The 24,509-nt window shown below is 50.8% G+C and overlaps 1 protein-coding gene across 1 annotated transcript; it reads left to right on the top strand.

The window, feature by feature from the left end:
* Positions 1–17,062: 17,062 nt before the first annotated feature.
* On the top strand, positions 17,063–23,689 carry LOC142930997 (uncharacterized). Its single transcript, XM_076074213.1, has 4 exons — positions 17,063–17,259; positions 18,018–18,128; positions 18,978–19,274; positions 20,031–23,689. Exon 4 carries the CDS (start codon positions 20,095–20,097, stop codon positions 21,055–21,057), a length of 963 nt encoding a protein of 320 aa, XP_075930328.1. The 5' UTR covers positions 17,063–17,259; positions 18,018–18,128; positions 18,978–19,274; positions 20,031–20,094; the 3' UTR covers positions 21,058–23,689.
* The last annotated feature ends 820 nt before the right edge of the window (positions 23,690–24,509 follow it).

Below are 24,509 nucleotides of genomic sequence, written 5' to 3'. Positions count from 1 at the left end.
GACACATAGATTCACAGATTCGCATAGAGACACACAGACTCACAGATTCATAGAGACACACAGAATCACAGATTCACATAGAGACACACAGACTCACAGATTCACATAGAGACACATTGACTCACAGACTCACATAGAGACACGTAGACTCATAGATTAACATAGAGACACACAGACTCACAGATTCACATAGAGGCACACAGACTCAGATAGAGATAAAAAGACTCACATATGGACAAATAGACTCACAGAGTCGGAGACTCACACATAGACTTACATACAGACTCACAAACTCACATAGACTCACATAGACTCACATAGACTCACAGACTCACATACACTCCCATACACTCACATACACTCCCATACACTCACATAGACTCACATACAGACTCACATCGACTCACATAGACTCACACAGACTCACATAGACTCACACAGACTCACATAGACTCACACAGACTCACATACACTCACATACAGACTCACATACCGACTCACATAGACTCACATAGACTCACATACAGACTCACAGACTCACATGCAGACTCACAGACAGACTCACACAGACTCACATAGACTCACATACAGACTCACAGACTCACATAGACTCACACAGACTCACATACAGACTCGCAAACTCACATACAGACTCACAGACTCACATAGACTCACACAGACTCACATACAGACTCACATAGACTTACAAACAGACTCACACAGCCTCACATAGACTTACAGGCAGACTCACATACAGACTCACATAGACTCACATACAGATTCACATACAGACTCACATAGACTCACATAGACTTACATACAGATTCACATAGACTCACATAGACTCGCATACAGACTTACAAACAGACTCACACAGACTCACATATACTCACTTACAGTCTCACATACAGACTCACATAGACTCACATAGACTTACATACAGACTCACATAGACTCACATGAACTCACATACAGACTCACACAGACTCACATACAGACTCACAGACTCACATAGACTCACACAGACTCACATACAGACTCACACAGACTCACATGCAGACTCACAGACTCACATAGACTTACACAAACTCACATAGACTCACATAGACTCACACAGACTCACATAGACTCACATACAGACTCACATATAGACTCACATACAGACTCATGGACTCACATAGACTCACACAGACTCACAAACAGACTCACTGACTCACATACAGACTCACATACAGACTCACATAGACTCACATACAGACTCACAGACTCACATAGACTCACACACAGACACACGGACTCACATAGACTCACATACAGACTCACGGACTCACATAGACTCACATACAGACTCACATATACTCACATAGACTCACATACAGACTCACACAGACTCACATACAGACTCACATAGACTCACATACAGACTCACACAGACTCACATACAGACTCACACAGCCTCACATACAGGCTCACATAGACTCACATACAGACTCACAGACAGACTCACATACAGACTCACATAGACTCACATACAGACTCACAGAGACTCACACAGACTCACACACAGACTCACGGACTCACACAGACTCACATATAGACTCACATAGACTCACACAGACTCACACACAGACTCATGGACTCACATAGACTCACATAAAGACTCACATACAGACTCACATAGACAACAACAACCGTCATTCGCAACTAAGTGGCGGTGACGTCACGACGACACATGTGCACCTTGAGGCCACGTGAAGTGTCGAACGCCCGCGGGCAGGAGGTCACGGGGCAGACCCAGGTGCCACGGGTCGACTGACTGAGATGACTGGCTGGTGCACCACCTGTGCCCCCTACTGTGCCAACCTGCTGTGCTTTAGCCACCCGGCGCTCCGCTCATTGTTGTGAGCGTCGCTCCTCCGCCCTCCGTTGTTGTTGGAGGGCGACTGCCTCCAACTTCCCAATAGCGTCCTTCACGAGCCTCCTCCACAGAGGCCGATCTTGACACCGCTGGTACCAGTCATCGGCAAGTCCACTCAGCTCCACGTCCTCCTGTACCACATCACTCCATCTCTTCTCTAGCCCGTGCCACGCCCGTTTAGCCCCCTCGATCCGGCCGAACAAAAGCTGTTTCGGCATGCGGTGGCTGGGCATGCGGGCTACATGACCCTGCCAACGCAGCCTTGCCTGCCGGAGGAGCTCACCGATGGGACCTTGCCCAGATCTTTCAAGGATTTATGAGCTCCTCACAATCCAGCCTGGTTAAATCCAGGATGGATCGTAGGCAGGCTAGCCTAAATGTTTCCAACCGGCGAAGATGCTCCATTAAGAGGGTCCACGTTTCGCAAGCATAGAGAAGCGAGGGAATGACCGTGGCCGAGAAGACCTGAAGCTTAGTGCGGAGCGACAGACCAGTTAGCTTCCACACAGCGTTACGCAACCGATGAAAAGATATTGCCGCTCGACTGAATCGGAGTGAGACCTTTGCTGTTAAACTGGAGCCAGACTCACACACAGACTCACTGACTCACATAGACTCACACACAGACTCACTCACATAGACTCACACAGACTCACACACAGACTCCCGGATTCACATAGACTCACATATAGACTCACATAGACTCACATACATACTCACATAGACTCACATACAGACTGACACAGACTCACATACAGACTCACATAGACTCACATACAGACTCACACAGACTCACATACAGACTCACACAGACTAACATAGACTCACTGACTCACATAGACTCACACACAGACTCACTTACTCACATAGACTCACACAGACTCACACACAGACTCCCGGACTCACACAGACTCACATACAGACTCACACAGACTCACATAGACTCACATAGACTCACATACAGACTCACATAGACTCACATAGACTCACATAAGACTCACACAGACGCACATAGACACACACAGACTCACATAGACTCACATACAGACTCACACAGACTCACATACAGACTCACACAGACTCACATAGACTCACATAGACTCACATACAGACTCACATAGACTCACATAGACTCACACACAGACTTACGGACTCACGTATAGACTCACATACAGACTCACATAGACTCACATACAGACTCACACAGACTCACATAGACTCACACACAAACTCACATAGACTCACATACAGACTCACAGACTCACATAGACTCACATACAGACTCACAGACTCACATAGACTCACACACAGACTCACACAGAGACTCACGGACTCACATAGACTCACACAGACTCACAGACTTGTATACGAGACTGGCATCGCACCCATCGCCCCCTACTCGCAGGAGTCACCCAAAGGGTGTCCCCAGGTGACTCCTGCGACTGATTTCCGGTCCCTGGTCTCTTGACGTCTCTCCAGCTTCAATTCAATCATCTTGAACAATGGTGACATGCGATTTGTGGCCGTGGCGATGAAGATGCCGGTGGTTTGCCTTGTACAAATAACGATGGTAATGATGATGGTTATCTTAAAGATCGTTTAGCCTTGGCCAGGAAACCCGCGCGGGGGATGTTTATATCTTGATTTGACTTTACCGAAAGAACCAAAGAGTAGGGGGAAGGTTAAACTTTCCTCCGTCCTCTGCCCGACATTCACGGTGAGGAAATATTCAGCGGGCTGTGATAGCGCTCCAGCGCTGAGAGAAGGGTTCACACTGCGATGTAGGGGTGGGGTCACCTTTGAAACCCCCTCCATCCCCGCCACGGTGGCTAGGAGATGTTAACTACCTCGCCTGCTGTAAGGGGAGGTCGTGGGTTCGATCCCGACCTTGACACCTGCTGTTGTATATTTGGAGTTTGCGGTGTCTCTCTCTCATCATCACGGTGGCTAGGAGATGTTAACTACCTCGCCTGGTATACAGGAGGTCGTGGGTTCGATCCCGACCTTGACGCCTGCTGCTGTATATATGGAGTTTGCGTGTCTCTCTCTCTCATCATCATCACGGTGGCTAGGAGATGTTAACTACCTCGCCTGGTATACAGGAGGTCGTGGGTTCGATCCCGACCCTGACGCCTGCTGCTGTATATTTGGAGTTTGCGTGTATCTCTCTCCCCGTGGTCGCGTGGATTCTACTCCGGGTCCCTCCTCCAGGTTCCCCCCCCCCCCTCCACGTTTACAAACACGCGTTGAGAGTATTTGGCTGATACAAAAAAAACTGTTTTCACGCGATAAGCCACTTATCATTTGTAATAACCAGAGTCGCTTCTGAAAAAAAGGGCTATAATAGCTCAGTGAACCTTACCTGGCAAAAAAAAATAGAAACATTTGTAGTTTAGTTTGACCACACGAGAGGCGCTCTTCAGAGTTTGGGGTGCGTGCGGCCGATTGGAATGTTCGCGTGAGTTTCGCTCTAGTGGATTGTTCTTTGTTGTTGTTATTCAGAATTGAAACGGCAGCCTCGGAATTAATCTCGCGCGGTCCGATCGCGCACAAAGAGCGGAAATTAGTCGCGACGCCTTCGCACCCGAGTTATAATCAACGGGGAAAGCGCCGTCGTTGTAATGTATAAATGTATCGTGTGTACTGCATATTTTTTTGCGAATAAAAGTCCAAAGCGAAATTTTCGCAAACGTTCAAATGCACGGCGACACTCAAAAGGCACAACTGGAGAAAGGCGAAAACTAGAAAAAAATAAACTTTTAATTCTTTTTTTTACCAGGTTTTAAAGCCCACTGGGCTCTCTGGCTCTTTTTCAGAAGTGACCTGGCCACAAATGAAAGTTCTACCAAGTGGCCTATCGTGTGGAAATTTATATCAGCAAAATAATCTAAATTTGGATGGGAAAAACACCGTACAACCTAGAGAAAAATCCACGCGACCACGGGGAGAGAGACACGCAAACTCAAAATATACAGCAGCAGCAGGCGTCGTCCGAGTTCTAACCCACGACGTCCTGTACACCAGGCGAGGTAGTAAACATCTCATAGCCACCGTGGCGCCCTATACATTAAGAGCTGGGTCGATTAATCAGTGAGAAAAGCCGGCTCCACGCGTGATCGATCAGTTGCATGCAACGTTGGCTGTGCGCAACTGAGTCGCTTGCATGCGGACGTCGCTGCGACGAACCCTTCATTCTCCAGCGCCACCGTGGCTCCTACCCCCCAGAGGCCAGGCGAGTGGTGCTCCCCCACCCGCCCACCCACCACCCGGCACCCGCCGCACACCTTTCGCCAACAGCGAAGTGAGCGAGCAATAGCAGGGTTGCGCCTTTGTACATTTCAACCGGCAATGGGACGGCAAACGCAACCACGCGGTGACTGAGACCTGCCGCCCTGCGGTTTGTACATCTGCGCACGTGGGGAAAAAAAGAGCTTCGTAGCTGATCGGAAACACCCCCACCCCGTCACCGTCGAAGCTTCGCCTCTTTTGTCAAGGCTGGTTCGGCCAGCGGACAAAAATCGCGACAGCGAACGAGCAACGAATCAATAAATCAACGCGATATCATAAGATCACGGCGTGTATAGATGAAGCGATTAAAACCGTGCGCTCTTACAGAACAATCGAGCACATCCAGAATGGCTTGGGCCGCGATGACATCTGCCAGCCTCCCCCATCTCCTAGCCATCGTTCGGACCGTGCTACGGATGAAAGTGTTGCGGTAGCCCCTGGCCTCTGCGTACCCTCCCCTGCTGATTCTGTGCGGCCAGTCCTCCTGTCAACACCTCTTTCCCGACATTCTAAAAACATCGGCGGCGGCGGCGGGTTCGTCACAGTGGGAAAGTGATGGGCTGGGGTGGTTTAGGGGTGAAGGGGACTGCCCGGTGCTTTCCGAGCAAATTTCCAGAGCGCCGCCGCCCCTCCCCCCACGGACGGGTGCGGGGGGTGGGGAATCAGAGAGTCGTTGTATTTATATCTTAGTGTGTGTGTTGTTTATTTTCGTGTGGCTGTGTGTTGATGTGTGTGGGGGGGAGCGGTAGCGTCACGGCTGGCGCGCTGCGCTCTGAACCCGGCGTCCGGATTTCGATTCTCCCCACCCACTCACGGCCAACAGCAGTGAGGATTATCTGAACCGGTCCTGCGCCTCCTCTAGGTCGACTTCAGCGTAGAATTTGTACCTGGTGCGGTGTAGTAAACATCGCCGCTGGGGAGACAAAGGCGGCCGGGCGTGGTGCTGGCCACTCACCCCATCGTGTGCCGTGCCGGCCTTTATAGGTGCTCGCTAACAGCACTTGCCTCACCCAACAGTCTGTTAAGGTCTATACGGGGAATCTTTGTATTTAGTTGTCTGTTCGTGTGTGTCTATGCCGAAGCTTCGGTGGCCACAGTCGCCTGCCCTCCCTTATCTATGCTTGCAAAACGTGAAGGCCTCTAAATGAACATCTGCGCCGATTTGAAACATTCAGGTTGGCCTGCCTTCGTTCCATCCTGGATTTAACCAGGAGCCCACAGAATCCTTTAAAGGTCTGGACACAGTCCCATCAGTGCGCTGCTCCGGCAGGCGAGGCTACGTTGGCTGGGTCGTGTAGCCCCGCATGCCCAAGCAGCTTCTGTTTGGTCGGACAGAGGGGGCTCAACGGGCGCTGAACGGGGTAGAGATGAGATGGGCTAAATAAGTGGACTTGCAGAAGATTGACACCAGCGGTGTCAAGATCGGCCTTCTTGAGTAGGAGGACGCTCGTGAAGGACGCTTCCGGGCAGTTGGAGGTAGCCGCCTTCCAGCAAACATCGGAGAGCAGAGGAGCGACGCTCACAACAACGCGCGAAGCACCGGGCGATTAAAACGTAGCGAGGTGCTACAGTGGGCAGGACACGGGGTGCATCTGCCAGTCGTTTCGGTCAGTAAACCCGCGGTATCCTGGGTGTGCGAGCAGGGTGGGTGTGTGTGAGTCGGGGTGAGTGGATGGGTGTGTGTGAGTCGGGGCACGTGGGTGTGTGTGTGAGTCGGGGCAAGTGGGTGGGTGTGTGTGAGTCGGGGCGAGTGGGTGGGTGTGTGTGAGTCGGGGTGAGTGGGTGGGTGTGTGTGAGTCGGGGCGAGTGGGTGGGTGTGTGTGAGTCGGGGTGAGTGGATGGGTGTGTGTGAGTCGGGGCACGTGGGTGTGTGTGTGAGTCGGGGCAAGTGGGTGGGTGTGTGTGAGTCGGGGCGAGTGGGTGGGTGTGTGTGAGTCGGGGCGAGTGGGTGGGTGTGTGTGAGTCGAGTGGGTGGGTGTGTGTGAGTCGGGGTGAGTGGGTGGGTGTGTGTGTGAGTCGGGGCGAGGGGGTGGGTGTGTGTGAGTCGAGGCGAGTGGGTGTGTGTGTGAGTCGGGGCACGTGGGTGTGTGTGTGAGTCGGGGCGAGGGGGTGGGTGTGTGTGAGTCGAGTGGGTGGGTGTGTGTGAGTCGGGGCACGTGGGTGTGTGTGTGAGTCGGGGCGAGGGGGTGGGTGTGTGTGAGTCGAGTGGGTGGGTGTGTGTGAGTCGGGGCGAGTGGGTGGGTGTGTGTGAGTCGAGTGGGTGGGTGTGTGTGACTCAGTCGGGGTGAGCGCGGAGGTGAGTGGGCGGCCGAGTGACCCTTGATTTCAAGTGCTCATGTTCATTGTGTTGCGAATGAAAGATAAAGTTCCGAGCAGAGGAAGCTACCCAGCGATACTTACGCGGAATTGGAGTGAAACCGAACTTGGAGGAAGCGGAGGGAGAAATTTATAGCCGTGTTTGGCGAGTAAAGGCGCAGCCCTGCAATTCCTTGCACTCGCCACGGCTTACGGAGCGGTTACAGAGACCCCCCCCCACTCCCACATCAAGAAACGGTATACACTAAAAACTGTTTTTATTTTACCAGGTAGGGCCCACTGAGCGATGTAGCTCTTTGTCAGAAGCGACCTGCCCACAAATGATAGCTCAACGAAGTGGCTTGTCACGTGGAAATGTATTGCAGCCACATACTTTGAACGCGTGCTTGTAAATGTGGAGGAGAAACACCCGAGGAAAAATCCCCGCGACCACAGGGAGAGACACACGCAAACTCCAAATATACAGCAGCAGCAGGCGTCGTCGGGGTGGGGATCGAACCCACGACCTCCTGTATACCAGGCGAGGTAGTTAGCATCTCCTAGCCACCGTGGCTGTTCGGCCTACTCTTCTACAGTGACCCAGACGTCTCGTCATGTGATGTGAGTACTCACGCTTTACCCCTCCAGAACACTCGATCTGCTGATCGGCGATCTTGGATGATGGGTAGCCTCGAGGGGTGGGGGGGATGGGGGATTTGTTAAAGACACCGACTCTTGCTTTAAGTGCCGCGCAGGGAGATTGAAACGAACCGACGATCCGCTGAGATGATGCACGGCGTGTTGAACTTCTTTCGAATTCGCTGTGTGAATCTAAGGTTTTCTATGTGCGTCTATTGGTCTCTATGAGAGTCTATGGACGTCAATGTGAATCTATCGATCTCGTTATGAGTATAAGGGTATCCATGTGAGTCTATGGGTCTCTATGTGAGTGTATGGGTGTATATGTGAGTCTAAGGATCTCCGTGCAAATGTATAAATCTATTTACGAGTATTAAGGGTCTCAATGTGAGTCTATGGGTCTCCGTGTAAATGTATGCATCTATTTACGAGTCTAAGGGTCTCTATGTGAGTCTATGGTTCCCAGTGTGAATCAAGAGATCTCTATCTTCTTTGGACGACCGATGTTGATGGAGACCACTTGGCTGAGCCGGATGATTGGGGAGTAGCGGCGATGGTGACGATGCCTCATCCTCTCTCGTATCTGCGAATCGGGCACCGAGTCCACGTTATACTTCCCACAGTTCTGTAGCGTTTTGGAATTGTCCACATCGGGATCGTGTCCGGGTTATGCCTAATCCAGCTCGGCCAACTGAAGAACGTCAGGCTGCGTCTAGTCCGGGTTCACGTCGGCGTGGGTGTAGAGTTCCCGCAATGGTTCAGCTCATCGCTCCGATAACCGTGGCGCGGCGTCCTTCACTGCAAGGACGCCGCGGGCCACTGGCGGGGCCCCTGGTGGCCTTCAGCGCGGCCGCTGTCCTGCGGCCCAACGACAACACGCAGCACGTGACAACACCCCCCCGCCCCCCCCCATCGTCGTCGTCATCATCGTCGTGCTGCTGTCATTAACGGTGCGGCGGTTCTCACTCACACTCACGATATCTTGTCGGCCAAAGTTCCACCCCCGTCCCCCGCCCGTGAACATTTAGTGGAGAAGCAAGTGCCGTAGACGCGGCGGCGGCGGCGGCGCGCAGGGCCCTGCGAGTTTCCCAGCAGTCAAGGCGACGCTGCGTCGACGTAGCGTCAATCGAGAGCAGCGGCGGTGGCAGCGGCACCCCCAACCAGCCAGCCACCCGCGCACGCGCACAAAGACAAAGATCCCCCGCATAGGCTTTGCGTACTTTTGGGGCAAGTGCTGTTAGCGGAGTAGCACCTATGAAGGCCGGCATGGCACACGAGGGGGTGAGTGGGTGGCCAGCATCACTGCCGGACGCCTTTGTCTCCCCAGTGGCGATGTTTTTACGCACAGCACCAGGTACTCATTTGAGGTTGAGTCGACCTAGGGGAGCCCCAGGACCGGCTCAGATAATCGTCACTGGTGTTGGCCGTGAGCGGGAATCAAACCCGGGTCGCCGGGTTCGTAGCGCAGCGCGCTAACCGCTACACTGCCGCTGCCCCGCACACACACACACACGTACACACCACACACTCACCACACACTCACCACACACACTCACCACACACACACCACACACACTCACCACACACACCGCTCACACACCACACACACTCACCACACACACACCACACACACTCACCACACACACCACACACACACCACACACACTCACCACACACTCACCACACACACCACTCACACACCACACACACACACCACACACACCACTCACACACCGCACACACTCACCACACACTCACCACACACACACCACTCACACACCACACACACTCACCACACACACACCACACACACTCACCACATACACACCACACACACTAACCACACACACCACACACACACCACATACACCATACACATACACACACACACCACACATACACCACACATACATGCACACATACACACACACCACATATACATACACACATACACACACACCACACACACACACCACACACACACCACACACACCCACACACACACCACACACACACACCACATACACCACATACACCACACACACCACACACTCACCACATACACACCACACACACTAACCACACACACCACACACACCACACACACCACATACACCACACACATACACACACACACCACACACACACCACACACACTCACCACACACACACCACACACACCACACACACTCACCACATACACACCACACACACAAACCACACACACCACACACACCACACACACACCACATACACCACACACATACACACACACACCACACACATACATACACACACACACACCACACATACATACACACATACACACAACACCACACACACCACACACACACCACACACACCACACACACACACCACACACACCACTCACACACCACACACACTCACCACACACACACCACAAACACACCACACACACTCACCACACACACACCACACACACCACACACATACACACGACACACACACAACACACACCACACACATACATACACACATACACACACCACACACACACTCACCACACACACTCACCACACACACACCACACACACTCACCACACACACCACACACACCACACACCACACACACACTCACCACACACACACCACACACACTCACCACACACACATCACACACACACCACATACACCACACACATACACACATACACACACACACACCACACACACCACACACATACATACACACATACACACACACCACACATACATACACATACACACACACCACACACACCACACACACACACCACACACACACCACACACACCACACACACACCACACACACCACAAACACCACACACACCACACACACTCACCACATACACACCACACACACACCACATACACCACACACATACACACACACCACACACACGCCACACACACACCACACACACCACACACACTCACCACATACACACCACACACACTAACCACACACACCACACACACACCACACACACACCACATACACCACACACATACACACACACACCACACACACCACCCACATACATACACACATACACACACACCATACATACATACACACATATACACACACCACACACACCACACACACACCACACACCACACACACCACACACACACCACACACACCACACACACATCACACACACACCACACACACACACCACACACGCCACACCACACACACACACCACAGACACCACACACGTACCACACACCACACACACCACACACATACACACCACACACATACCACACACATACATACAGTGAGGGAAAAAAGTATTTTATCCCCTGCTGATTTTGTACGTTTGCCACTGACAAAGAAATGATCAGTCTATAATTTTAATGGTAGGTTTATTTGAAGAGTGAGAGACAGAATAACAACAACAAAATCCAGAAAAACGCATGTCAAAAATGTTATAAATTGATTTGCATTTTAATGAGGGAAATAAGTATTTGACCCCTCTGCAAAACATGACTTAGTACTTGGTGGCAAAACCCTTGTTGGCAATCACAGAGGTCAGACGTTTCTTGTAGTTGGCCACCAGGTTTGCACACATCTCAGGAGGGATTTTGTCCCACTCCTTTTTGCAGATCTTCTCCAAGTCATTAAGGTTTCGAGGCTGACGTTTGGCAACTCGAACCTTCAGCTCCCTCCACAGATTTTCTATGGGATTAAGGTCTGGAGACTGGCTAGGCCACTCCAGGACCTTAATGTGCTTCTTCTCGAACGATTTCCTTTGTTGCCTTGGCCGTGTGTTTTGTGTCATTGTCATGCTGGAATACCCATCCACGACCCATTTTCAATGCCCTGGCTGAGGGAAGGAGGTTCTCACCCAAGATTTGACGGTACATGGCCCCGTCCATCGTCCCTTTGATGCGGTGAAGTTGTCCTGTCCCCTTAGCAGAAAAACACCCCCAAAGCATAATGTTTCCACCTCCATGTTTGACGGTGGGGATAGTGTTCTTGGGGTCATAGGCAGCATTCCTCCTCCTCCAAACACGGCGAGTTGAGTTGATGCCAAAGAGCTCCATTTTGGTCTCATCTGACCACAACACTTTCACCCAGTTGTCCTCTGAATCATTCAGATGTTCACTGGCAAACTTCAGACGGGCATGTATATGTGGTTTCTTGAGCAGGGGGACCTTGCGGGCGCTGCAGGATTTCAGTCATTCACGGCGTAGTGTGTTACCAATTGTTTCCTTGGTGACTATGGTCCCAGCTGCCTTGAGATCATTGACAAGATCCTCCCGTGTAGTTCTGGGCTGACTCCTCACCGTTCTCATGATCATTGCAACTCCACGAGGTGAGATCTTGCATGGAGCCCCAGGCCGAGGGAGATTTACAGTTCTTTTGTGTTTCTTCCATTTGCGAATAATCGCACCAACTGTTGTCACCTTCTCACCAAGCTGCTTGGCAATGGTCTTGTAGCCCATTCCAGCCTTGTGTAGGTCTACAATCTTGTCCCTGACATCCTTGGATAGTTCTTTGGTCTTGGCCATGGTGGAGAGTTTGGAATCTGATTGATTGATTGCTTCTGTGGACAGGTGTCTTTTATACAGGTAACAAGCTGAGATTAGGAGCACTCCCTTTAAGAGTGTGCTCCTAATCTCAACTCGTTACCTGTATAAAAGACACCTGGGAGCCAGAAATCTTTCTGATTGAGAGGGGGTAAAATACTTATTTCCCTCATTAAAATGCAAATCAATTTACAACATTTTTGACATGCGTTTTTCTGGATTTTTTTGTTGTTATTCTGTCTCTCACAATAAACCTGCCATTAAAATTAAAGATTGATCATTTATTTGTCAGTGGGCAAACGTACAAAATCAGCAGGGGATCAAATACTTTTTTCCCTCACTGTACACACATACACACACCACACACACCACACACACACCACACACACACACCACACACACCACACACACCACACACACACCATACACACACCACACACATACACACCACACACATACACACACCACACACACCACACACATACACACCACACACACACCACACACCACACACACACCACACACACCACACACATACACACCACACAGATACACACCACACACACACCACACATATACAAACCACACACACACCACACACCACACATACACACCACACACACACCACACACACACCACACACATACACACCACACATACACACCACACATATACACACCACACACCACACACACACATACACACCACACACATACACACCACACACACCACACACACACACCACACACACCACACACACCACACACACACCACACACACACACCACACACATACACACCACACACATACACACCACACACACACCACACACACACCACACATATACACACCACACACATACACCCCACACACACACCACACACACACCACACATATACACACCACACACACCACATACACACCACACACACACACCACACACATACACACCACACACACACGCGCACTCTTCGGCTGGCGCGAGCTCCTGCAGGAAGGGGGAGGGGTGTGCGGAGTGGATTTCGAGAAGCAGGGCGGGGACCTTCGAGTGGAAGTGACTTTTAAGACAGTGGCTTATTTCCTGAGCCAGTCCCCAGCCCTAACCCCTTACACGGTACCCCTAACCCTCCCCTCCGCCATCCCCTACGCGGTAACCCTTCCCCTATCCCCTACAGGGGTGGGGGTACCGTGCCCCCCCCCCAGTGCCCCTCCCGTGCCCCCCCCCCCCCGTCGCCCCGTGACCCTCCCGTGCCCCTCTCGTGTGAGTGGTAGAGATTTTGTTCAGAAAACCCCCTTCGCGTGGTAATTTTGATTATTTTCTCATTTCGTTGAAATGACGCAACCGGTCCTTGGCACCTTTAACTTATTTTGCAGTCCATGAATTTTTACTGGACGTGTTACCACCCATCCACGGCTGACGGTGGTGGTGATGCTGACGGTGCAACCTTGCGTCTACGCGGTGGTTCGATACAATGAATGCCTCGATCGTGGACCGTGCTTCAGATAAACAAATCGATAATTATTTTTCTTTACAGCATGGACCGGTTTCGACATTCAACGTCTCATCAGCAGTTCGCTCCGCTGCATGATCCGTGAGGCTTTATATGATGTGCACAACATTGGGCACAATAATCAACACGTTGTGTTACGAATTAAAAACTTGGCCCCTTGCCAATCCACTGCTGGATGATGGCCTCTCCTCCCAACACGATGGCATTTAGTGTCATCGTCATTTGTCGGATCATACTTCCCCGCTCTGGACGTTTTTGCGAATTTGTGAAGAGTGGGGGAGGATGGGAGGCAGGGCAAGGACTCGCGGCCGGTTCTGAGATCACTCGCCACTGACGTTAGCCGTTGCTGGGGAATCGAACTCAGGCCAGCCTGGTTCATCATGTGTTCACGTTGAACTTCTTTCGCACCGTACGTGGCCAACCGTGCTAATAATAGCCGAGTCATGCCACAACGATGCACGGATCATTAAACTAAACAGGTAAACCCCGCTGAGGTATACTAAAAGAATTGCAGAACCGACCTGGCTATCACAATTGATTGGTCAACGAAGTGGCTCACGTGGAAATTAATAGCAGCCAAATTACGTTACATTTTCAGAGTTCATTGCAAACAGTCGATCACCACGCGTGGTGGATCATACTCGCATTATCGATTTGCATGCGTGCGCCGTGGTTACATCATCCTCGGCGATGATCGAACCACGAGCTGGATGAAAATCTCTTTCGCAATCCATCGATGGCAATATCTCAACTCGACGCCGTCGGCAGCAGACACTGCGCTAACTGCGAGGTAAAGGCGCGGTCCCTGCAATTTCCCTCGCTCCCGCCCCAGGCGAGCAGGAGGGGGCCTTCCACTGCGGCGAACTCTCGAGGGGGGCATTTCAGTTCAGTTGATTTTGAATTTCTCTGTGAGCCAACGAAGCTCTTAGATCGGGTTTCATGAACAAAGAACACCACCGCCGCTTCTCCGACATACGCAACAAGTCACAGCGAAATTAAGTAATAATACAACAGTAGCAGACGAGCGACATACAAAAAAGTAGTAAATCATAATATAAAAACGTACTTTTTTTAAGGAAAAAATTTAGTGGAAAAATATGGATTATGGAAAAATAATAATAGGTTTCACCCTTTCTGGCAAATAAAACAGGAGTTTGTGTTAAGATGTTCGAACGTCAAATAAGGTACCTTTTCGCAAGGAATCAATTTACTGCATGAACTATACATGGTACTTGTGGTGAAGACGCAAACAAACACGTGCTCTGATAAACAATATGATGATGCATTGTCTTTGAGACTGATTGGGCTACACCAGAAACAGCAGCAGCCTTCTTCTTTAGGGCCTCGTCTTTCACCACCAGCGTCAGACCAGAGAACAACGCCAAAAGGCGAACAGCACGAGGACAATGCCACCATCAGGGACATTTAGAGCTCGCGGCGAGCAGCTAAATATGGATTACTTTCAAAATAGCGCACGCTTTTTTCCTCCGGTCTGTCCGACTCTCCCGCGTTGACGAGTTGAAAGTTGGTGGTCTGACCCACGCTTTACCCCACCACCCATCGCAAGCGGCGTTCCCATCGGGGTTTTGTTTTTTGATAAACTCGCCCCCCCCCCCCCCCCCATTGATTTAACTGCCGCGCCAGGAGATGGGAGTCGAACCGTCGTCCTGTGTGGGTGGAAGGTGCTGTCGCTGCTGTTGCTGCTGCTGCCGCTGCTGCTGCCACTGCCACTGCTGCTGCTGCTGCCCGTTACATCGCCACTGCGTCAGCATCCTTGCACTGTAGAGGTTGCACAAAAAAAAGCACTCGAGTGAAACAGGGTTGATCAGAACTACTCAATACGGTACCCGTGTTAACTAACTCAACACAATCGTCAATAGCACTGTGGCCTTACAAGAAATAAATCCGCACTCGAGTGAAACAGGGTTGATCAGAACTACTCAATACGGTACCCGTGTTAACTAACTCAACACAATCGTCAATAGCACTGTGGCCTTACAAGAAATAAATCCGCACTCGAGTGAAACAGGGTTGATCAGAACTACTCAATACGGTACCCGTGTTAACTAACTCAACACAATCGTCAATAGCACTGTAGCCTTACAAGAAATAAATCCGCATATGATAATTATTCGAATGAGTAGAATGCGCATTCCATCCTCGGATCCCAATGCGTAACGCATGAAAATCGGGGAACAAAAACAGAACCAGGGGAAACGAAGAAAACTATAGAGGGAAGGCCACTTTAAAGAGTTTCGCTTTTCAAAGCAGACTTGGGTATACCTAATATATCTAACAGACAACGATTCGGGCAATAGCCCTTCTTCGTAGCAGAGAGGTGAACTTCCAATGCGTGCCCGCGCGCCTGTGCACTGCATCGTAGTGTGCTGACCACTGCACCACCGCTCCCTGACCTCCACCGAGCAGTCCATTCCACCCACGTGCTTAGGTACCATCACGTGACAATTATGTAACAGGCGACGTTTCGGGCAATGGCCCTTCTTCATAGGGCAGTTAGCTGCCCTATGAATAAGGTTAATTGCCCGAAACGTCGCCTATTATATATTTATTATTGTATTAATTATGCTTTTGCAGTGATGGCAACGCAGCAGCACCACGACCAACTACTATGTGGGGAATTTGGTCCTGGACTTCTGGGAAACTCCACGTGTAAATTCCCAGCATGGATTGAGCCTGGGCCAGGGGAGCGAGGCTCCTGCCATTGGCCAAGAGTGTTCGTGGAATCTCAAGGAAGGGGTGAGGAGAGGGAGGAGGAGGGAGAGGCGGAGGAGTGGAGGTGGGAGGGAGGGAGGGTTTGATAAGGTGTATAAAGAATCGTTGGAGCGCCTGTAGAAGCGCGCAGTCTCTCCGGACTGTACCTAACGATAGCCCGAGGTTGTGCTTGTACTCTGTGAGTGTACTCGGTGTGTGTACTGCGAGTGTACCCTGTGTGTACTCTGTGTTATCAGTTAGCGATACGCGTCGTGTGTGGCTGACAACGGCGCTATGGCCATTCCTGCTACGGCTCTGTTGGTGATGACCGGTAAGCGCTGGTGCGTGCAGGGTGCTAAGTGGAGAGTGCAGGGTGCTGATTGTTGAGTTCTGCTGAGTGCTGAGTACATGGTGCAGGGTGCTGAGTGGAGAGTGCAGGGTGCTGATTGTTGAGTTCTGCTGAGTGCTGAGTACATGGTGCAGGGTGCTGAGTGGAGAGTGCAGGGTGCTGATTGTTGAGTTCTGCTGAGTGCTGAGTATATGGTGCTGGGTGCTGGGTGCTGAGTGGAGAGTGCAGGGTGCTGATTGTTGAGTTTTGCTGAGTGCTGAGTACATGGTGCTGGGTGCTGAGTGGAGAGTGCAGGGTGCTGATTTTTGAGTTCTGCTGAGTACTGAGTAGATGGTACTGGGTGCAGGGTGCTGAGTGCTGGGTGTGATGATGATGATGATAATGCTACTGCTAATGATACTGTGATGATGATAACGATTACTTTACCGCTAAAGATGACAATTGTGATGCCATCGATAATGATGACGATGACATCGGTGCTGTCGATGATGGTGCTGGCAGTTGTGGAGATGACGATGGTGATGCTGTTGATGATTTTGCTGCTGATACTGATGATGACGATGCTGCTGGCCACGTGCTCTGTGTATGTGTGTGCTTGTCACAGTAAAGGCGGCCGGGCGTGGTGCTGACCACCCACCCGCTCGTGTGCCGTGCCGGCCTTCATAGGTGCCACTCGCTTACAGCACTTGCTCAAACGGTCGCTTAAAACCCTATACGGGGGACCTTTGTCTTTGTCACAGTTGTGCACGTGCTGGGATCGTGGCACCACGTGACCGCGCGCTCCTTCCACCAAACCCCAAAGGGATTGTCGTGGCTGGCGGCGATGAACTACTGCAAGAAGCAACACACCGGTACGTCACTGTTAAGGTCATGGCCAAAGGTTACCGGAGGTCATACCAATCGATACATTTAAAACGAGATATATATACAAATTAAGAAACACATGGATTCATGAGATGTGGGTTTAGTGAGTGAACATTACACGTTAGCATGGCAGGGCCGAGTATGGTCTACATGTAAAAATGTCGAGTGGAGTTGAATGAGTTGCCACGTGGTGCAGCGTCTTCATCATCACCACCATCACCAACCTTCTCAACAACATCATCATCACCACCATCACCAACCTTCTCAATAACCATCATCACCATCACAATAATATGCAAACCACAGCTACCAAAAGCACCACCACCATTGTCACCATCAGCATCACCTCCATCATCTTCACTACCACCACCACCACCATCATGACCACCAACAACTACGGCCACCACCACCATCATCACTGTCACCAGCGCCACCGCCACAATCATGACCAAAGATCCCCCGTGTAGCCTTAACAGACTGTTGGGGCAAAGTGCTGTTAGCCGGCACGACACACAAGGGGGTGTTTGTCTAACACCACGCCCGGCAGCCTTTGTCTCCCAAGTGGCGATGTTTGCACATCGCACCAGGTACTCATTGGAGGCCGAGTCGACCTAGGGGAGGCTCAGGACCGGTTCAGATAATCGTCACCGGTGTTGGCCGCGAGCGGCAATCGAGCTGGGGGGGTCCGCAGCGCGAGCGCTGCCCCGCCGCTCCGCTACCCAACAATCCCCATGACCAACCACCACGGCCTTATCTCAACAAACCCTCCATCCACCGCGACCATCAACACGGTAAACCCCGTGGCCGCCGTTCCCGCCCCCCTCTCCTTCCCGCAGAGCTGCTGGTGCTGCGCAGCGTTGAGGAGCTGAACCACCTCAACGCCCTCTACCCGCCGCGCAAGTTCAACTACTGGCTGGGCCTCCGCAAGGTCTCGTCCGGCTGGCAGTGGATATCGTCCGGCGGGGCGCCCCTCGGCCAGGGGGTGGCCCAGTGGGGCCCCGGGGAGCCCAACAATATGGGCGGGCAGCAGGCGTGCGCCGACGTGGCCCTGGGCAAGAGTGCCCCCCGCGGACCGAGGGCCCCCCTCAACGACGCCAACTGCAACATGGCGAAGCTCGGCGTCTGCGCTCAAGGTGAGGGACACGCGCGGCGGCGGCGGCGGTGATGATGATAGCTATGACGGTGATAACGACGATGAGGATGATGACGATGATAGCGGTGACGATGATAACGACGATGACGATAGCGGTGACGATGATAACGACGATGATGATGATAGCGGTGACGCTGATAACGACGATGATGATAGTGGTGATGGTGATAACGACGATGATACAATACACCGCAAAAACCTCGGTATTAACCAGGGCGGCCGGCCGCGTACCAACCGCCAGCCTTGGCAACGGCGGGCGATGAGCGGGTTACCGCCAGGTGCCGCGTCATCCGCCCCGTGGCGGTCACGTGAGCAGTGGTTTCGATGGATAAATGTGGATGGGTGTCGATGCTGATGGATAAACGTTGATGGATGTTGATGGATCGATGGGGGTTGGGGGGAGGGGGGGAGGCAGTGACGTTGATTTCGTTGGGGTCATCGTTAATGTTGTTTTTGTGGTCGTTGATGATGATCGTGGTGGTGATTGTTATCATGGCTGGTGGCGGTGTTGGTGATGATGGTGGTGGTGGTGGTTCGTGTTTATGAGTGTGACGACGATGATGACGATGTCCACAGATTGTGGTTGTAGTGATGACGATGGCGGTATTGATGAACATGACGAAGATGATGATTCTGAGAAAGTAGTCGAATGTATTCCTGCCAATTAACCTCCCTGCGTGCCCCCCTCCCTCTCTCTGTGTGCCCCCCACTCCCGTGCCCCCCCCCCCCCCCACAGACACGTGTGTGCCAGGCGCATGCCCAGAGGAGTCCCGCTGCATGGAGACGGTGGGGGCATTTAAATGCCTGTTCCAGGGAGAGGGGCTCGCAAACAATTCGTATACAGCACCGCCGTCATCACCAACAACATCGTCACCATCATCACCAACAACATTATCAACCTCATCGCCAACAACACCATCACCAACAACATCATCAACATCATCGCCAACAACACCATCACCAACCAAAACATCATCACCAACAACATCATCAACATCATCGCCAACAACACCATCACCATCACCAACAACAACATCATCACCAACAACATCATCAACATCATCGCCAACAACACCATCACCAACCAAAACATCATCACCAACAACATCATCAACATCATCACCAACAACACCATCACCAACAACAACATCATCACCAACAACATCATCCACATCATCGCCAACAACGCCATCACCAACACCATCATCAACATCATCGCCAACAACACCATCACCAACAACACCATCACCAACAACAACATCATCACCAACAACACCATCATCACCAACAATACCATCACCAACAATAACATCACCATCACCAACAACACCATCACCAACAACACCATCACCAACAACACCATCACCAACAACACCATCACCAACAACAACAACAACACAATCACCAACAACACCATCACCAACAACAACATCATCACCAACAACACCATCATCACCAACAACACCATCACCAACAACAACACCATCACCAACAACACCATCGCCAACAACACCATCACCAACAACACCATCACCGACACCATCATCAACACCATCATCACCAACAACAACAACATCATCACCAATAACATCACTACCACCATCATCGTCACCATCATCTGCAATGCCCCCATCATCATCATCACCTTCATTTCTGTCACCCACATCCTCATTGAGGTCGCAACCATCATCAGAATCTCCACCACCACCACCACATCTTCCACCACCACCATCATCACCCAGCGCTGGACCCAAGCGAATTAGACAGCTGCCGCTCAAGCCGAGTCTAGCGGATCTGACGAAGAAAACCTCGGAGCCAGAACCGTCACTCTCCTCCTCCTCCTCCTTCACCTCCTCCTCCTCCTCCTCACCATCCACGTCGTCGCCCGTCGCCGTGGGCTCCGCCCTGGCGGGCCTCTCAGCCGCGGGGGGCTCGGCCCTCTTCTTCCTCTACCGCAGGAGCCGCAAGGTCGGGAAGTTCTCCCTGGTGTGACCGGCAGCCCGGCACACCGCGTCCACCATTCCCTTCTCGCCACGGCTGTACACACAGCGTGCTAACAGCAGCGCAACGAGCCTGGGGGTGGCCAGGGGGGTGCCTTGACCCTGGTGGCTACTCGCTGCGTTGTCGCCTACTCCACACTTTACCAGCGGCCCCGGAGAGCATTTCAGCACCCGGCACACCACGTCGAGGATACATCTTCTCGCCGCGACTGCGGTGGCGACTGCAATGAACCTTCCAAGGCACTGATTGAAGATCAGTGCCCTGCGATGAACCTTCCAAAGACGCCACCGGCCTTCCTTCCCTCTGTGTCTAATACACGCCGCTGTGTATTGTCAAGGATGGGTCTCCATGTGACTCCACGTGTCTCTGTTACAAGTCTATGGGTCTCTATGCGAGTCCATGGGTCTATGTGTCAGGGGTTGGCAAACCGAAATAACAAGAAGAGCGATTTTTTTCTTCGAATTCGCTGGAAAAAATAAATATCCGAAATATTTCAAGAGCCGTAACGCATGGTTATATCGTCACGAAGTAGTCTTTAAAGAGCCGCAGGTTTGCCCGACCCCTGGTCTATCTAAATCAATGGGTGTCTGGAAGTGCTTAGGATCTCTGTGTAGGAATCGAGTGTAATTCACCTCCGATGAGCGAGGTTGGCTACGCGCGGCGCAAAGGGAAGTTCAACACAAACGCGGACAGATGCGTGAATCGCATTTGAACTCTACATCCGCAATGTTAAAAACGTTCACTCGAGAACCACGTGTGAATTAACCATAAGCGTACAAAAAAAACCCCAGCAGGAATCGTACTAAAATAATGAATAATTCGCCAATAGGGAAGATGAGGTTCATGCCCTCTAGCTGGGATCGTGTTATCTCGCAATAATAACGCACATACACAAGGGCATCGCCAGAGCCTCGTCAAATTTCCGCTTGTGTGTGTGTGTGTGTTTTTTCTTAATCTCTTAAGCATTGTGGGTGCCAATTTTTGCCTGAAAACTCTACGCGTGAACATTTTGTGTTGGCGAGCTGTGTGGTGATGTTCGGATGGGTGGTGTTCGTGAGCTGAGTGATGAATTTAGTACTAGTGAGCTGAGTAGTGAGTTTAGTACTGGTAAGCTGAGTGGTGAGTTTAGTATTGGTGCTGGTGAGCTGAGTGGTGAGTTTAGTATTGGTGCTGGGGAGCTGAGTGGTGAGTTTAGTATTGGTGGTGTTGGTGAGCTGAGTGTTGAGTTTAGTATTGGTGAGCTGAGTGGTGAGTTTAGTATTGGTGCTGGTGAGCTGAGTGGTGAGTATAGTATTGGTGCTGGGGAGCTGAGTGGTGAGTTTCATATTGGTGGTGTTGGTGAGCTGAGAGGTGAGTTTAGTATTGGTGAGCTGAGAGGTAAGTTTAGTATTGGTGAGCTGAGAGGTGAGTTTAATATTGGTGAGCTGAGTGGTAAGTCTAGTACTGTTGCTGGTGAGCTGAGCGGTGAGTTTTGTATTGGTGCCAGTGAGCTGAGTGATGAGTTTAATTCTGGTGAGCTTAGTGGTGAGTTTACTAGTGGTTAGCTGAGTAGCGAACTTAATACTGGTGAGCTAAGTGGTGAGTCTAGTACTAGTGAGCTGAGTGGTGAGTTTAGTCCTGGTGATCTGAGTGGTGAGTTTAGTCCTGGTGAGCTGAGTGGTGTGTTTAGTACTGGTGAGCTGAGTGGTGAGTTTAGTACTGGTGAGCTGAGCAGTGAGTTTAGTACTGGTGAACTGAGTGGTGATTTTTGTCCTGGTGAGCTGAGTGATGAGTTTAGTTCTGGTGAGCTGAGTGGTGAGTTTAATCCTGGTGAGCTGATTGGTGAGTTTAGTACTAGTGAGCTGAGTGGTGAGTTTAGTACTGGTGAGCTGAGTGGTGAGTTTAGTTCTGGTGAGCTGAGTGGTGAGTTTAGTACTGGTGAACTGAGTGGTGAGTTTAGTACTGGTGAGCTGAGTGGTGAGTTTAGTACTGGTGAGCTGAGTAGTGAGTTTAGTACTGGTGATCTGAGTGGTGAGTTTAATCCTGGTGAGCTGATTGGTGAGTTTAGTACTGGTGAGCTGAGTGGTGAGTTTAGTCCTGGTGAGCTGAGTGATGAGTTTCGTACTAGTGAGCTGAGTGATGAGTTTAGTACTAGTGAGCTGAGTAGTGAGTTTACTACTGGTGAGCTGAGTGGTGAGTTTAGTCCTGGTGAGCTGAGTGGTGAGTTTAGTCCTGGTGAGCCGAGTGGTGAGTTTGGTACTGGTGAGCTGAGTGTTGATGGAGAGGCCTTCATCCAGCAGTGGATTCACAAAACGATGTAAATTATCATACGTTGTACATAGTCTGTTGTATGCGATGCGTTTAACCACAAGAGTATACATTGCAATTTATAAATAAAATATACATTTAATATCACAGTCGTGTGGTCCTTGTGCTCATAACATTAACGTGCATGACTCATGAGTGATTTTTAAGTTTTGACAAAATTTGTGTCATACATACCTTCACACCACCCGACATCCAAAACGAATACAACAGTGAATGCACGTGTATTTACCCAGGAAAGCCTCCACTGAGTCTCAAGACTTGTATTGTCCTTTCAGGAGGGCCCTACTACATTGGGTTGCTCCGTGGCATTGTCGCCAAGAGTTACCCATTCTGCAGACTAATTGTGGTACAGCGGTGGGCAAAGCATTGGTTGTACGTTCGACATACATACATATATACATACATGCTGGACTTCTTTCGGCACCGTACGTAGCCAACCGCGCTAATCGGAGGTGCGGGGGAAGAACAGCAAACTAAACACAAAAAAATAAGTCCTAAAGAAATGAGTTTTCAATCCTAGATTATTTAAACGTGCCTATAGCTCTAGTGCAGTGGTTCTTAACCTTGTTGGAGGTACCGAACCCCACCAGTTTCATATGCGCATTCACCGAACCCCTCTTTAGTGAAAAATAAAATGTGATTTTTTTCAAATTCAAGACATAGATATGTTTTTTACTGGTACACAAAATGAGCCGTGCATGAACATTACCTTGTTCAAAGAATAAAACCAACACAATGCATAAACTCACAACAAATTACATACCTGGAAATCAATGTGACTTCTGCTGTTGCCTTTGAGAGATCAGTTCAGATATGCGTGGCTTCACCTTGGCAAGTGCCACTCTCATGTCATTTTCACAGCAAAGTCTGTTCCTTTTCTTCATTTTTATGTCCAGCATCCTCGAAA

The sequence above is a fragment of the Petromyzon marinus genome, chromosome 46, assembly GCF_048934315.1.
Source record: "Petromyzon marinus isolate PM22_M1 ecotype Great Lakes invasive population chromosome 46, UKy_Petmar_22M1.pri1.0, whole genome shotgun sequence".
In the NCBI taxonomy this organism is placed as follows: domain Eukaryota; kingdom Metazoa; phylum Chordata; class Hyperoartia; order Petromyzontiformes; family Petromyzontidae; genus Petromyzon; species Petromyzon marinus.
This window is presented reverse-complemented; position numbering and strand designations above follow the sequence as displayed.

Bases quoted from the DNA above. Each gene is read 5' to 3' on its own strand.
- LOC142930997 (XM_076074213.1), top strand. From the start codon at position 20,095: ATGCCTGTTCCAGGGAGAGGGGCTCGCAAACAATTCGTATACAGCACC.